Below are 18,235 nucleotides of genomic sequence, written 5' to 3' on the forward strand. Positions count from 1 at the left end.
CCTGTCACGATGTTGTTCACATACCGAGATTGTCCCTTATCAAACTTTTTTAACATCTCCCGGCACCAAGTCACACGTCGTGTCATCTGCTCTTCAGTCAGTTGATGCGGCACCCAGAGAGAACAAAGTTTCTTTATGTGCAAATGATCTTGCAGAATCGAACGAATTGCTGTTTCGTAACGTTTTCCTCCGTAACTGATGTTCGTGGCCTTCCTGGCCTCTCAGAATCCTCCAGAGTGAAATTTCCCCTTTGGAATTCTCTATACCACCTGAATATCGTTGTACGATGTGGACAATCATCATCTAGTGCAAGAGTCATTTCTTTTAAGCACTGGTCTATGGTTAAACCACGCACGAAATTATACCGCAAAACTGTCCTTATCTCATTCCGTGACCATGATGCCATCGCAAGCACTTTACACTCTCACTACTAATGAATAACTGAGCCCATCGACTTGGCGCGGCGGCTACTATGCACGTATGAACATGTCTCAACATGCAGCAACAAGCAGCTCCCTGTGATTCATTGTTGCGTCATATTGCAAAACTTTCCTAGTACCCTTTGTATGTTGGAATTAGTGCAGAGAAGTGCAAAAGGATTAGTCAAAGACACAAAATGGTACTCTTACCACGAAAGACTTCTGTTCCGCAAATTACAGCACTTGGAAGTTTCTGTGAGGCAACTGCAAGGAGACCTGGTTGAAGTGTCTAAGGCTTTGAATGGATTGAGTTCTAAATACTGATGGCATCTTTACTCTTTCTTGGAAACCACATAAGACATAAGCTTAAATTGAAAAAAAGAATAGTTGCTGGATAGATGTGTGAAAATTTGATTTCAGCCAAAGAGCAACTGATTGTGGGAACAATCTTCAATAAAATTTATAAATGACCTTTATAACTAACTATTTAGCAACCTTTTTGTCACCAAAAGGAGAGTTGCTTAGTACAAAGAAGCACGCTATCGAAGTGCAATAAAAAATTGTTTTTTTAATTTTAACACAAAAAGCAAATGATAGATTTCAGCCAGAATAGTTTTCCCTTGATAAGCATTGAATAACGCATAGCTAATGTGGTTTTTAAATTTTTAGCTCCATTAGCGACAGAAATAGAGGTGGGGCACGTAAGTTACTCACATTTTCCCATCTGGCGTCACCATTTTTAATTTTAAAATTATATTTTAAACCTATTCGTTGAGCTCTTTCCAACAGTGTATAAGCTATAGGTGTTGTTGGTGACATTTTTGTCCCCCCCCATTTCTCAGACAAATTTTTTTCAATAACGATCTATATGGTGTTATGTTGGCCCACATGATGTACAAATCCACGCAAAATTTCAAGTCAATAGGTTGAGTGGTTCCAGAAATACAATGCTGTGACAGATGGACAGAGGGACAGACAGACAACGAGTGACAGTATAAGGGTCCTTTGTTAGACTACGGCCCTTAAAAATAATAGGTAAAAATAAATAACATAAATAAAAATAATTTCATAATAAAGTTTTTGTAGAATATTCCAAATTTTTATTAAGTTTCGACACCCTCTGCCGACTTCTTTTCTTCCTCTTTGTGTGTCTCTTGCTTAATGATGTTTTCGGAGCATCCACGAATCGACATATTTTGCTGGATCGAAGCGGGTCAGCGGTGGGCCTACAAACAGTAGTGAAGAAACTGTTTTTGTCATCAACGAAGCTCTGTTTAGGCTGACAATCAGATTCATTTGTGAAAATCCTACTTCACATTCACTCGATGAAATTGGTATCCTACTCAGTGCGTCCGTCAACTGCTTCAATTCTTTCGAAACCATCTTTTCAATTAGGTATTCCCGAAATCCACAAATTGTATCTCTTTCATTTAACTGTAATGTAATTGACAATTTTCTAACTTAAGTTTTACCAACTTAAGTTTTGCCATTTCACGTTTAGAAGGTTTAATACTTTCATTGTCCTTGTTTTCTTTCTCTTGTCATCGGTATTGTCACTAGTTCTTAAATTTGAATTTTTTTCTTTTCTTTTTTTTTTTTGAAACTGTCCAAAATGTCGGTGTCATTCGGATATTCAGGTACTGTGAACATGTAAACAGATATAGGGAAAATTTATGGAAAAATCTGGATAACACACTTTCGCAAAACAACAGATGATTATTTGTCAGGGTAAGAGAAAATCACTCCCTCCTAATTCTCGAACGGGACGCTTACAGTTGGTTCGTAGCAGCGTCCAACCTATGGCCTGCCAGGAAAGTGAACTAAAACAGCATTTTAAATTTTGTTAATTAAAAAAAAATTCTCATTAAATGTTTTGCTCAGTAAATATAATTGTGTATTGTACTTAATAAAATTTTCGAATATTTTCAATTTTACTTTTACATGCAACAAAATAGGGAAAAGGGAACACACAAGAAATCTAACTTCGAATTTTTTTTTTTAATATGGCTCCTGTATGGGAAAAATTTGGACACCACTGCAGTAGAAGGTGGACCAGAGCATATTGGGAATACCCCTTAATCTGCTCACTGCTGACCAGCGCGACTTCTCCGTAAGTGGAGCAGGTGGTCGGATTTTTGGAAATAAACATAAGAAAGGCACCTGGGGTGGATGGGATCTATCCAGTTATATTAAAGGAGGCAGGAAAGGAAGTACGCAAAACCTTAGCCATAATTATAAGAGCTTCCTTGAACTCAGGGGAGATACCCGTGGACTGGAGATGTGCATATGTGACCCCAATCTACAAAGGAGGATCAAAGGGAGTCACAGGTAATTACAGACCTATTAGTTTAACTTCTGTTCCAGGGAAATTAATGGAGGCACTGGTTAAAGAAGCACTGCAGGATCATCTAGACATGACTTCAGTTATAGCTCGGACACAGTATGGTTTTGTTAAGAAGTCTTGTCTGACCAATTTGATTGGATACTATGACGTGGTCACAAAGGAACTGGATGCAGGGAATAACTTTGAAATAATATATTTAGATCTTAGAAAGGCTTTTGATACTGTTGCACATGGAAGACTGCTGCACAAATTGGAGCAGTGTGGCATTGGAGGCAAATTGCTGCTTTCGATAAAGGGATGGTTGAGTTGGAGAAGACAGAGTGGTAATCAATGGACACTGCTCTTCGTGGACTGATGTTATTAGTGGAGTCCCTCGGGGTTCAATGTTGGGTCCACTGTTGTTTTCTATATTTATTAATGATATTGATGATGGTATATCAGGCTTAATGTCCAAGTTTGCAGACGATACGAAGGTTGGCAGAGTTGTTAATGACAGTGTACTGCTGCTGCTGCAAAGGATCTAGAAAAGTTGAGCAGATGGGCTGAGAAGTGGCAACTGAAGTTTAACATTGACAAATGTAAAGTACTGCATATGGGAAGCAGTAACCTCAGAGTAACATATCAACTGTGTGGTACTACACTGACAGTGGTAGAGAATGAAAAGGACCTGGGGGTAATTGTGCAGGCAGATATGAAGCAGTGCAGATGGTCTGCAAGAGTAGCTCATGGTGTCTTATCGATGATATACAGGAATTTTTCTAGCAGGGATAAGGAGGTGATTATCCTCTTGTATAAGGCAATGGTCAGGTCACACTTTGAGTACTATATACAGGTCTGGAGGCCTCATTTTAGGAAGGATGTAGAGCTGCTGGAGAAGCAGCACATCCAAGGAGTGCTGCTTTTGAAAGAACTATATTTCACATCAAACACATGCCAAATTGGTGGAACTGAGCTTCCAGCCCCATATTCACCAGACCATGCACTCTTGGACTATTACCTCTTCCTAAATCTCAAAAAAAAAAAAAAAAAACTATATCAATTTTGCATCAAATGCAAAATTGATACCCTTTTTTAGGTTATAAAAAGAAGCCTGTTTGGGGAGCAGTCTTTCAATTTCTATTTGAGAAGTTTACAAATGCTTGAATATCATCGTATAAAGTGTATGGAGTTGAAAGGTGAACTTGCTGAATAAACTATATACTGAATGAAAAGATTTAGGGCTAAAGACTAACTTACAGGAAATTCACTATATGTAACAGGTTAGTTCATTAGCATCATGTTTGTACGTAGTTAATTACCGAAATTGCCATCACTTTTATCATATCCCATACTGTGAATACCTTCAACACAAGTAGCCCGATATTGCCTACCTTAAATAAGTAACACTTCACCAGTGGAGAAGACTATTGTTACTTATTCTCAATGGATACCACCACCCAGATGGTCATTTCAAGGCTGTTTTGGCCTCTCATCAGTAGGTGGGTTGGTGTTGAAGTTATAGTTCATAAATGTATTGTCACTACTGCAGCACCAGGGGACCTATCCATTCACCAATGAGATGCCAAACAGCCTTGAAATGGCTGTCTGGGTGACAGTATCCACTGAGAATACTTAACAATAGTCTTCTCCACTGGTGAAGCATTACTTATTCAAGGTAGTGCAACTCATTTTGAAGGTACTCACAATATGAGATATGATAAAAATGATGCCATTTTGCCAATTTACTACATACAAACACGATGCCATAATGATAATGCAATAACCCATTACATTTAATAAACACATATAATGAATTATCTTGTTTCTTTCTATTATAGGCTTGCTAGGCTATTATAAGCAATTATTACAAGCTTGCTAGGCTTGCTTCATTATAAGCTTGCTAGATCAGGTCCCATGTTTCTGTAAAATATTTCCTTAGCTGTATACAAAATGTAAATTCAAATTTCAACTCTTTATATGTGTGAAAAGAGGTAACAAAATTTGATGAAAAGCAGTCAGCCATATATCAACCTTGAATGACCTGCTCTTAGTAAGTGAGAGGTGAGAGTTAAACTGAAACAACAAATGGACGACTCATGACTGGAGATGCTTATACAGCTTTATGGGTATGTATATGCTTTGCAAAATCATCATGTGCAAAACAGCACGTGATGATGTTGCAAAAAGTTCAGAAACTTTTTGGCTCTACCTTGTCTAATTTATTTCATTTAGAATGAATGATAAAAAAATCTATAAACATACCAACATTAGCAACATAAAGTTTATTCTTATAAATGAGAGCCATTACAGCTGTAGTTCCACTAGATATCTCTGTCAGTATTGCATGCAGACGATTAACATCTTCAGGATACTGCTGGTAAGCTTCACGGGTACTTATTTCCTAAAAAATGTATAAAACAATATTCTGAAAGGAATTCTTTAATTAACTGTGAAATACTAAAACTACATAAATTATTTCTATAAAATATAATTAATTCATTTTAAAGTTAATTCACATGCAGTCTCTGCAAAATTGTTGGTATTACATAATTGTGCAGTATTACAGCAATTTTTTAGAATTTCTGATGATGTCATGTGATTGGAGTTGCCAAATGAGAGACATCCCTGAAGTGAAGGGGAGGAGTTATTTAATAAGAAGCATAACCCCTTCAGATGATTTCCTCTGCTTATATATGTTACCTATAACACATTAATAAACTTCTTGTTGATAAAAAAACGCTTGGACTACTAAAAATTATAGACAGCTATCTATTGATGAGCATAATGTTATAATTCTAATTTCTATTTGAAAGATAAAAGAGGAGCCTTCCAAACTAAAATCAAGCTTCATGTTAGGAAGAGTAACACTGAATGAAATAATAGCAGTAAATGGCACTACAATATGCACAACTGAACTGCATCACAACAAACAAACTAATGTACAAATAAGTATAATGTCACAGAAAATGTCTGTAAAAGAAAATTTTAGACCTTATGTTGAATGACTAAATACTTTGTACACAAGTCTAGGAATTGAAATATATACAGCAGGCCCCGTTATAACGCGGTTCACTATAACAGTGTTCTTACATTATAACCCGTATCTGACTATAATGCTGTCAAAACTCACTGTGACTCTATTTTACTAGCATACAGATTGAATTTTTGGCAAATCCATCTTCAGTCCAGTCTGTTTTGAGCTTTTTTTTTTTTTTTTTTTTTGGCAAAAGGAGAAATAACCACCATGAAATTAACTACAGTAATTATTTTTATAATTTCTACTCTATGTACAAAATTGAAACTTTCAATATGCTCTTATTTTCTTGGTGTGGATAGTTTCAAGGGAGAAATTCTTTTTTAGTACACAAGTTGAAAAAATTTACCATCCAGTGTCATATGTTGTTACGAAGTCTGCATTTTCTGTTCTGACCTGTAATAGAAAGATACTAAAAATAGATTTACTCCCTATCTCTTCTTTTGTTTTACTGTGGGAACTATAACTTGCGAAATGTTTTTCACACAATCAATCCCATGAGTGCTAAATGCGTTGCTGTGCTGTTTCTTGTACAGTATTCTCTTGTCTTCTGAACTCCTCTGACCTTGCGGTCACCCGAAGTACATAAAATTTGTTTTACTGTTTTGGAAATTCCATAAACATTCTCCATGAGTCACACCATAATTGATTACAGTACTTTTTGTGCAATAAACAACCATTTGATTTTACTGCTCGGTAAAATCGAACTTTTCAGATAAATAAAACATTTGTCACCGTCTTCAGCTCACTTGCCAGAGGAATTCTAGAGATATCATTCAGTGCATACAGTGTTAGACATACAGACAGTTTACTGTACTCGAACATCGTATCACAATCAGTGCAACGCAGTTACATTTGCAGAGAGTTATGTCAGATTAGAATGAAAAAGCAACAATGTCTGGACACGGTGCAAAGATTGGAAAGGTAAGAAAAACATTGAGTTTGAAAATTAAATTAGACATTTTGAAGAGAATTGATTCCGGTCAAAGACAAGTGGATGTGTGCAATAATTTAGGACTGGCAGGTTCAACTGTAAGAACAATCATAAAAAATAAAGAATCAATTTTAGCAGCTGGAAAAACAGCTGTTCCCCTGCAGGCAACTAAATTGACCAGGGCTAGGCCGGCTATTATGATTGAAATGGAGAAACTTCTACATAATTTTATTGAAGACAACATTCAATGTAGAATTCCGTTAAGTTCAATTATTATTAAAGAAAAAGCGAAGAGCCTATATGAAGATTTAAAGGAAGCTCACCCCGAAAAAAATGTGGAACCATTTAACGCTAGTAAGGGCTGGTTTGATAGATTTAGAAAGCGCTATAACCTGCACAACGTAGCAATACAGGGAGAAGCTGCAAGTGCAGATCAACAAGGAGCCGAAACTTTCAAAAAAGAATTTGTTAAAATTATTGAAGAGGGATGTTATACTGCTCAACAAGTTTTTAACATAGATGAAATAGGTCTTTTTTGGAAATGAATGCCTAAAAGAAGTTTCATATCGAAAGAAGAAAAAAACATGCTAGGCTTCAAAGCGGCGAAGGATCGGTTAACTTTGTTGTTGGGTGGTAACGCTGCGGGGGATTTTAAATTAAAACCCCTTTTAGTTTACCATTCCGAAAATCCAAGGGCTCTTAAAGGTTTAGCTAAATCAAACCTACCTGTAATCTGGAAGGCTAATAAAAAAGCTTGGGTAACCAGGCCGCTTTTCATTGATTGGTATGCTGAGTTCTTCTGTCCTGCAGTGGAAAAATATTGTGCAAAAAATAACATTGGTTATAAAGCTATTCTAATCATGGACAATGCGCCAGGACACCCAAGCAAAGAGAGCTTAGAAGACTTGAACAATCACATAAAAGTTTTTTACATGCCTCCAAACACTACGTCTCTGATCCAACCAATGGACCAAGGAGTAATTGCCACATTTAAAGCGTACTACATAAGGAACACCTTTTCCTAAGTTATTAAAGCCATAAACACTGAAAATGTACCGAGCTTAAAGGAGTTTTGAAAATCCTATAACATTAAAACCGCCATCTACAACCGCCATCAAGTGCCTGGGATGAAGTGACTCAGAAAACCATGAATGGAGTGTGGAGGAAAGTTTGGAAAAATTGCATAAAGCATTCCCAGGAACCTGATGATTCCGTTGAAAATGTTAAAACACAAATTGTTGAGATCGGAAAAGAAGCAGGATTACACGAAATTAACGAAAACATCGTACAAGAGATGATCAACAATGACAGGGATGGCCTTTGAACACTTAGCGAAGCTTTTGAACACTTCGAAAAAAATGTGTGATTATTTCCGGGAGAACGACCCTGACGTGGAACGAAGTGCCAAGGTAATAAGAAATTTGAAGAAAGAAATGAATCCCTACATGATGTTGTACAATGAGAGGAAGAGGGCCAAAGCACAACCCAAAATTGACACATTTTTCAGTCCAAAGATATGAAAACTCGAGAGCACAGGGCCATCGAATTAATAAATTCATGATTTTCGTTAGTTAATTACCTCATAATTATATGTGTATATAATGTAGAATATTTTATATGTACAAAATTTTGAATATTAAATATTTTTAATCGACATTGGTGCATATTTTCACTACCATTTATTATTGATTAGAAAATATCCTATGGAATAGACTGCAACTCACAAATACATGTTACCTTATGGGAATATGGCGCTCGCTTAGCGCGGATTCACTTAGCGCTCTGTTTTCGCGGAACGAACTATCAGCGTTAAGCGGGAGTCACCTGTACTGGCATATATCAAATCATCAGTAACTTAATTCAAACTTTCACGTTATGCTAGCTTGCATCTTAATAAGTACTACTTTTAGCTGAGCATATGGTGCATTTTACGAAGTTCAAAAAATCCCTCCCCCCCCACCAGTAGCCACCTATCATTTACAGCAGCTTAGCCCAGTAGAAAACATCTTCTAATTTTAAGCAGCTACTGGTCAGCTCAAATGATCCAAATTATAAAAGTGACCTTTCCACATAAGATATACATTTCAGCTCAAAAAATTAACCAGTTTTAAGCAAGTGATGTTTGTATCTCTGTTCAATGAAGTCCTGGTAGAAAAAAAATTTTTAATCGCAGCACCAGTAAAGTACATAATCATTCCCGTCGTGGTATGATAATGCCAGAGGTTCATAGACAAAGCATATATCATTATAAACAGCATAAATTAAGGATTAGAGGTTATGATAGTGAAATTCACAGATTTCAGAAAAGTTTTACAGTACGTATTCAGAAAAAGTTCTACAGTTGAAACAGGAAGAGTTTGTGGAATCCGAAGAGAATTTGAGAGAGAGAGAGAGAGAGAGAGACAGAGAGAGAGAGAGAGAGAGAGAGAGAGAGAGAGATGGCTGAATGTATGGTTCTTTTTTTGAGTAACATAACACCATGAAATGGGTAAGAAATTGATGGTGCTCCAAGATGACAGCACTAGAAGAAAGGTGAGGCATAGTATTTAGCGTCTGGCCCCCCCAGTCGTTTCCCACATCTGCACTATATGTACTCTGTGATGGAATGCAGAACAACTGCAAAAGTCAGAAAAAAGTATCATATAAGGTTTATGAAGTACTGTGTTTTGTTCTGTTGTCATGTTTCTGGCTGCTTGGCCGCAGGGCCCCTAGTGGAACCCTATGTTGCCTGCCACCACCACTGGGAGGTGAGCCAGGCTGCCCATCATACTCTGGCTGGTCTCTGCCAGGGTCGCATAAGCTTCCTAACGAGACCAAGTTAAAATAAAGTAAAAAAAAATTTTTTTTTGTTGAAGAGAGCATACTAGGAATTAGAGTAGAGTGAGTCAGAATGTGGGGCAAAGAACAAGGGACCAAGGTGAAGGGCCCACCCGGTGATTTAAGGCAAAGTGGTGAGAAGGTATAGGGAATTAAAGTCACGGGGGCAGGGGCCCCGTGTGAATGCCATTGGCCTTGCATTCTGTAGGGATATCCAGCATTCAACAGAGTGCCAGCAGTGTAGATCCTGCACCCACAAGAGGCTGCCAGAATAATCCTACCCCGGAGTGGAGCTTGCATGATAGCTTGGTTTCTATAATTTCCTGCACTTTGTGGGTGCTAGCATTTATTCTATCCTATTGGGGTTTGCAATGGTGGAATGTTCCTGTCGAGCCTGTCATGAGGGTGAGATAAACCCGTCTGGTGGTAACAACTTCCTGTGCAAATCGTGTGAAGGCTGTATAAGATGTTTCATCGTTTATGAGGATATACTTCTGATGGCGGGGGTTGGATTGTATCTCGGTGAAGAGTCGTAGGCGGTGATCATCATATGAGGCGCACTCATACATCATGTGGGCTTAGGACTCCTCATCTCCACAGTGGCAGTAAGGGTTGTTTTAGAAGGGTGAGGCAGATGAGGAAATGCACTCTGGGCACAAAGTCAGGAGCAAAATCCATAGAAAATTATAAATAGAGGCATTCTATAATTGAAGATGTGTGCACATATTTAATATTTTTTCCCAAGTACAAAAATACTCAATCTTGTGCTGGTTGGCAGAATGCTAAAACTACATAAAATTTATTTTGTTTATTCACTTACAGTGGTACAAAAAAAACGTGTCTTCATAACTAGAAACAAAATACTCCAATTCCAGTTAATTACATTACAGGAATTACTTTTAACACAGACATATTGTGTATATTTACCTTTTATTTTAAAGCACATCAAAATACCAAAATGAAGATAACTAATTTTTAGTGAAACATTTCACTTGAGCAATGCCCCTAGAATACTGGTTGAAAAACGCCAATTTAGACAATGCAGTGGCAAGTCTGTATTTAAGTTCGGCTCTGGTTTTGGACAGTTTTAGTACAAGATGTGATTGTTAACTCACATGGCAGATGAATGAATGGCTTCACTGCGTGGAGGAATCCAATGCCTGTCAGTATAATGTGTGTGTGTGGGGAACTTAAATGTAGCTAGACAATATGACTAGGTTCAGCATTATATGTTTATTCTATGTGCTTGGTAAAATACATCACTGTATGTTTGGTAAAGATTTCCTGTCTTTATTTTGATTTCTCACCATTTCTTTTACCTTCTCTCAAGTGGAAAGAATTGCTCTGGTATGCATCTGTTGGCAAGCACTACACTTCTTCCCCATACACAAATCAGTTTGTGTTTTCAATAAGATGATATTCTCACTAACAAATTAGTATCAAAAACATCCTCCAAGGTCTTATATGACTGAATGACTGGTATTATGGTAGCAATAATAACCATTGGAATAGGCTGAAGCATGAAAATGACTTGCACTGATTTTGGAGTTTTTTAAATGGTGATCCCACAAACCAAAGGTATTGGAATTCAGTGTTCTAGTACCTTGTGTGGGTTGAAGGCTTGGTTGACAGAAGAGTCTTGATGGAATTGAATTTCTCTAGACTGTAATTTTTAGAAAATATGTTAGAAAGTTGTTCCAAAGAACAGAAATAGAACGGATAAATGCAGTGAGCAAAGTTAACTAGTTTGATTCACACTGGATTGTTAAGGAGGAAACAGGTGGAAACGCAGATGCTAATTCAGAAAAATAGACCTTAGAAATACCCGTGGAAAAGGCATGACGTAGAAACTGAACATCTGCATGAGATTTTGATGTAAAATTTTAGCATTTTCTTCATGACCAATTCATATGATTGCAATAGGCTATGGATAGTATCCCATGGACACCATCTATATTTTATATATAAAAATTTCCAAAGTAACTCTAAAAAGTTGTTCTTGAGTTACTGAAAGGATATGCCTGAAATCTTGTCTCAATTTGTTTTCAAATAAAGTACTTTTGGCACTGAGTGGAGGAAAGTTGTAGAAAGATTTATGAATACAGATCTAGCTAAAAAACTGGTTGATGGAAAGAGAAGAAAAGACTGAGAAAGATATTTAAAAAAGAAAAAATTTATTATTTTGTGAAAGATACAGAAAATGAATATAGAAAAATATTAAAACTATAGAACACAATAAAGTATTTTGTATTTTAATGTGCCTACTCTGAATATGTCAGAATTTCAACGTCCAAGTTCAATAACACTTCAATACTTCCTTGTTGACCACTGGCTCATTCCAGAAATAAATATTGATGAGCCAGCAGTTATGGCAAATGTAACAACCACCAGAGTTATGATATTGTACTTCTGCTTTATAAATTTAAGATTGTGTGGTATGTGTCAGTTTGTCAGTGACTTTAATGGTAATTTGTTACAATTACAGAATGAATGCAAGTGAAAGTAAGTATCTCACACTCAAACTAGGGGTTGCATACAAAGCAGACGTTAACAAAAGGCTCCACAAAAAATTCTTCCTTCACTCTGTATTCAGTCAGCTTTGCCAGAACATTCTTCACCATACACCACTGTCACTACATGGTATGTGAACTCAGTTATTTGCACTTGATCCTCTTGAGAAAGGCATTCCCCTGCATTTAGGATCTAATCTGTTAGATGAAAAATGAATTCCTCTTTAAAGCCATATTTATTTTTTTCTTGAAGTTTGTAACAAATGCTTTTCTTCTTGCTCCAGAAATTGACTTTTAGGAGTGCCTGTTCAAACGTGCATATATATATATATATATATATATATTTTTTTTTTTTTTTTTTTTAAACAATTGACATTTGGAACCATACCTATTTTTAACAGATCAGACTACAAAATTGTAATATACTTCAAAAGGGAGTGAATAAACCAAACAGTTAATGTGTGTCTTCATGCTTAATGAAACTACTAAATCTTCTTTGATCAGGAATCAAAAGATAAGTCCAATGATCTAGAATTTGATACAGGTACTGAGGAAGAATCTCACCCATCCAGAGTTCCAAAATATTCAATTGAAAAAAAATAAATAAATAAAATAAAAATAAAAAAAAAAATAATAATAATAATAATAAAAAAATTCCACAGATGCGGAAACAATATTCCATGGCAGGGCAGATTTGAGATTTGTACAGAATGAGTAGTTTTTCAAAGAAAAGTAACACTAAGAGCAAAAAGCAAAACACAATTTTTTTGTTTATGCAAAGAAAGATTAGAATTCAAGGTAATCCTTAATAGGGATATGCAAGATCATTTGAAAATCTGATTATCATCAGATATGATCATAGCAGCAAACACTTTTTTTTGTGAGAAATAAGACAGAATGAGTCTTAGAAGGACTTCAATTCATTAAGTTTTTTTAATCTCACTGAAGATCAGAATTTAAGGAATTAGAGGTGAATATTTGAGAAGTTGAAACATTTTATGCAGGATGAGGACCTTGGGGAACACTGGCATCAATGGAGAGGTTAGACAGACAACCAGTTACCATGAGCCACAATGAAAAGTGAGGGAAAACTAGATAATACCCAACTGGAAAAAAACAGTCAGCAGTCCATAAGATGGGAGCATGTTCAGCAAACCTTTATGTGGAACATGATCAAAAGCATAAGAAATATCAGGAGCAGACTGATTGATTTTTATCAAAATTTTCCGTCAAATTAGTCCAAAGATGAATAACATAACTCAATATATTGACAACACTGATGGAATCCATTCTGATCAGGTGAAAGGTTTCAAGTCAGTTTATGAGTTGCAGTTGACGGATTTCTCCATTACTCTGGAAAGAGTAGAAGTAACTGTAGTGGAGTTACTGAGTTACTTTTACTCTTTCCAAATGAGAAGGGAGTGATTTGTTACCCATTTTAGGAACTGGCTGGATATGGGCAAATTTCCAAGCAGAAGGAAAAACACTGGTGGAATAATACAAAGAAGAGGCACAAGCTCAGGAGCAGAGGTTTTGAGAAAAAAATTGGAGAAAGCTATCAGGACCAGAAGCTTTCTTGTCATCAAGATTGTCCAGAAGACCACAGGAAGCACTGAGTGGGGTACACTGGGTGCTTTACCATGATCACTGATACAAGACTCAGAAACAAAGCAGAATGCTAGTAATCAGCAGAATGATTTTATCTTTACTTAATTGTTGTTCTTGTGATGGAGTTTTATGACACATAGGCTGCCAGGGCCATATTGTGTCTTTCAAATGGTTAGTACGAAATACTAACTTTATTGTAATAGGTGTTATATTGTATGATATATACCTATACAGTTTAGGAAGATAAACAGTTGTGTTTTATTAGGATCATCTCCGAGAATCTGCATTGATGATAATGATGACTGTGAATTAGCAAATGATTTAAAGGTGTTTGAACGGATCTTTAGAAACTGGGACAGTCTACTAATTAAATGACGAATAGTCAGTTGTACATGACATGATGAGCATTGGGGAGCACTGTCATTCATTAATAGATATCTTTACTTGAGGATGCAATAGAACCATCAGGAAGTAAAACAAGTGGGAGTACAAACAAGCAGAAATTACAGCCAATATCTTTGGTAAGAGAACAGAAGGCTAGACTACCATTTGGACAAGAAGCAAGTTTTCTACTCTTAGACTGTTCAACATTGAATTTGATTTAATTAATAACTACAGTCGATTCCGGCTATTTGGGACTAGTGCATTTTGGCCCGATTAAACAGCTGCCCCAATTATCCGAAGTTTCACCTAAATAGTTAAAAATACAATGGATCCCCACTTTACATTTGGTTCACTGTACAATCAAATCACATATGATGGACTCACCATAGTAAAGTACCGTTCACTATACGATGTGTAGTAAGCGCCGGTCATTGTGATCACGTTTGTGAATGAATTTTAATTACATTAAACAGCGATTCTAATTAGCAAAAATAGGAATATTATCCACAGGCTATAAAAGTAAAGATACATTAAGCACAGATTTTTGCTTTATTACCTTACCAATTAAATTAAATGATACGTGAAAATCGGAATAATTAATACATACTGTAATATGTACATACTAACTAGTTGACATTTCTGTTCACTGATATTTGTGGGTGGGGGTTAAAATTTAAAACAGTAAAAAGATAAAGCAATCAATAACAAAGAACATGGAACACACAAATTGCAAGTAACCCGATACGCACAAGTGAGAACGGAGTAACAAGTTATGAAGCTTTAAAAATAGAAATGAAGAGAAGATTCTGAAAATTAATTTTTTTATATGATTGAAGATTCCATGGAAGTGTAAACACATTTCACCATAATAACCAGCTGTTGGTACTATCGCAAATTCAATACGATCAAGTTTACTATCCGTTTATGATAGATTGCGCCAACAGAAAAGCCCAATAAAGAGGTGACTGCTAATTATTTTTTATTGTTTTATGGTTGTGACCTATAGAAATCCGACCAAACCACGTTGTACGGTCGGAGACAATAGTAGGGTAATCTCCAGTGCTGCGGTCTCCTGCCCCGATTAAACGGCATATTGTCCCAATTAAGCGAAATAAACCCTGGCTATTTTTTCGATTGGGTTCTGTTTTTTAAGATTTGCCCCAAATATACAGCTGCTCCGATTAACCAATGGCCCAAATAACCGGAATCCACTGTATTTCATAATTGTTGAAGGCTTTAAGTGCAGTAAAAAAAAAAAAATTAAACAGGAAATCTGAATAAAAGCCAACTGCAATATGATACATGATACAGTCTTACTTTGAACAGCTTTAACATATTAATTGGACAACAAGAAAATAAAGAATAAGAAAATTGAAAATAAAAAATAACAAGAAAATAAAAAACAAGAAAATTGGAGAAAAAAAAAAATATAAGAAAACAAAGAACAAGAAAACTGGAGGAAAAAAAAAACAAAAAAAAAAAAAAACAAGAAAACAAAGAACACGATTTTAGGAGAGAATGCAAAATAAAGAATTTCATTCCTACAAGAATAGTTTCTGAACAAATTCTGGGATAAGAAGATTTAAAACAGTAATCCAATAAAGGAAAAGAAGAACAGAAATCACACAGATCATCCAATTTTGCATTGTAATCTGAATTGTGCCTCTAGAAGGCCACTAACACCGACTCTGGAAGGGTTGCTAGAGAGAAAAAAAAATAAACAGTGGCTGTGTGGTTAGGTTGTTTGGTATTATGGTAAGTAAATTAAACTATGTAAGGTCATGTACCAGTGGGTTCAAAACATCTAATGCTGGCCTGCAAAAACCATTTAGTAGAGGCATATGATGCAAGAAAGCAAGATTATGCAGCATCAGCCAAAAAAAAAAAAAAAAACCTGCCATTTCATCCCTCCATTCATTCCAAATGCCTGTCCAACTCAGCCTTAAATTTATTTAAGGCTGAGCTGGACAGGCATTTGGAACGAATGGAAGGGTGAAATGGGGAGGGATGGCTGATTTTAGGAAGTATGTAGAGTTGCTAGAACGAGTACAATGAAGGGCAGCAAGATTGGCAGTGAAGGGAACAAAGGGGTGCTCTTACCAAGAAAGGCTTAAGATCTGCAAATTGCAGCACCCAAAGAGTAGGCACCTGTGAGGTGATCTGATTGAGGTGTATAAGGCCTTGAATGGGTTGAACAAGCTGAATGCTGATGGGGCACAGATTCAAATTGAGGAAAGACAGTTGTAGAATAGATTGTGCGGAAATTTGCCTTTAGCCAGCGGGTCATTCCAAATGCCTAGCCAGCAGGTCGTTCCAAATGCCTGTCCAGCTCAGCCTTAAATTTTGTGGAACAGACAAAATGGAAGTCTGTTCCACCAAATTACTCACTGGCTAAAGACAAATTTCCACGCATGTATTCTACAACTTTCCTCAATTTGAATCTGTGCCCCCTCAGGTTCTTAATCTGAGCAAGAAGTCCATCAGCATTCAGCTTGCTCAACCCATTCAAGGCCTTATACACCTCAATCAGATCACCTTGAAGGTGCCTGCTCTCAGGTGCTGCAATTTGCAGAACTTAAGCCTTTATTCGTAAGAGCACCCCTTTGTTCTCCTCACCAATCTTGTTGCCCTTCTTTGTACTCGTTCTAGCAACTCTACATCCTTCCTAAAATGAGGTCTCCAGACCTGTACACAGTACAGACCTGAAGGATTGTAGAGCTGTATCCTTCAAATGTGGGGGAAAACTAAAGCCATATTCATTTGGGCTAGCCATTTCACACCAGGCTAGCCCAAATTCATAAAAAAAAAAAAAAAAAACCCACAAGAATTGCAGATAAACAGAAAGGTTTTGAAAATTTGCTCTGAAGATAATTCACCACTTCAAGCCTCCAATAAACAAAGTGGTGGCATTTCACTATGTGATGAGATTTACCTACCACCACCTACATTACCTGGTAACAGAGAGTAGATAGGCCATTCTTGTGTGTTATGGATGCCACATCTCTACACCTGCATACACTGGTATGCACCTGTGTGGTCATCACCCTTGGTATACTATGTGCAGTGTTTCAGACCATGCACATGGGAGGTATACCCAGGGCGACTAATAGTCCCACCATTTTACAAGCAGTGTATTTAGTATCAAAGATACTAAATCCACCGCTATCCCTTTCAGTATTGAAAGTGGGTAAATTTGTTGTAAAGATTAAGTGATCAATTCCAGAGAGAAGTTAATAATGAAAACTATATATTTTTTTTTTTTTTTTTTGTTTCTAGTTAAATGCTGATATACTCTCACCCATAAAATAAAATAAAAACTATAAATAAAATAAAATAAAAACAAATAAAAAACCCGTTTCGATTAAATGATTCTTATATTTTCTATGCTGAATCCAATGGTGTTACTGGTTTTCTCTATTGTCAATATTTTGGTGGCAATTAATGCAAACAATAACAGTAAAAGTATCTTTGAAGTTTTTCTTGACATTACCTGAAGTTGTAATTGTAATTTTGCTTTCTCTGCCAACAAATCATCAATAGTTTCAAAAAATTCTTCCTCAACTGCATGAAATGCTTGTAAAAGAACATCTTCTATTTCTTCATGTGTTTCTTTACCTTTCAGCTGATCAAGTAAGATTTCTGCAGGCATTCTCTGTGCAGCAAACCTGGAAACCCAGCTACCATTGTGACCATCAAACAGCCCATAAAAATAAGTATCATTATCTACACTGTAAAAAAAAAAATAATAATAATAAAGAGGATCAATATTACTACATTTTTTAACACTACAATATGTACTAAAAATAAAAAACCTGTTTGCAATTAAATGATTCTTATATTTTGTATGCTGAATCCAATGGTGTTACTGGTTTTCTCTAGTGTCAATATTTTGGTGGCAATTGAAGGTTTTGTTTTGACACATTGATGTATTGCATAAGTGTTTACTAATACTGTGATATATTAGTGCCTGCAGTATTCACATAATTTTTTTGGTAGTTTGATACAGCTACTATGCAGACACGCAAATTATTATTTCCAGACTTATTCTGCTATATAAGTACAAAGCAGGTAAAGCATAACATTGTTTGTGGCACCAAGTTTTGATGCATACATGAATTTGCATATGGATGATCAAGATAAACTGTGAATACCTCATTTCTACTGTTGCCCTAACTGCTGTGATAGTTGCAGATCAACATCAGAAGG

The 18,235-nt window shown here is 36.2% G+C and overlaps 1 protein-coding gene across 1 annotated transcript in view; it reads right to left on the reverse strand.

Moving 5' to 3' along the window:
* Positions 1–18,235, reverse strand: part of LOC150076368 (TGF-beta-activated kinase 1 and MAP3K7-binding protein 1-like) — a 154,648-nt gene that overhangs the window by 73,660 nt on the left and 62,753 nt on the right. Inside the window, exons 3-4 of the mRNA XM_090387335.1 lie at positions 17,520–17,757; positions 5,005–5,143 (exon numbers count right to left, since the gene is read on the reverse strand). Coding sequence (XP_090243461.1) covers positions 5,005–5,143; positions 17,520–17,757 — 377 coding nt within the window. The remainder of the gene's footprint in view (positions 1–5,004; positions 5,144–17,519; positions 17,758–18,235) is intronic.

This window comes from Mastigoproctus giganteus, chromosome 13 (genome assembly GCF_048544385.1).
Source record: "Mastigoproctus giganteus isolate SK-2022 chromosome 13, ASM4854438v1, whole genome shotgun sequence".
NCBI classification, from domain to species: Eukaryota; Metazoa; Arthropoda; class Arachnida; order Uropygi; family Thelyphonidae; genus Mastigoproctus; species Mastigoproctus giganteus.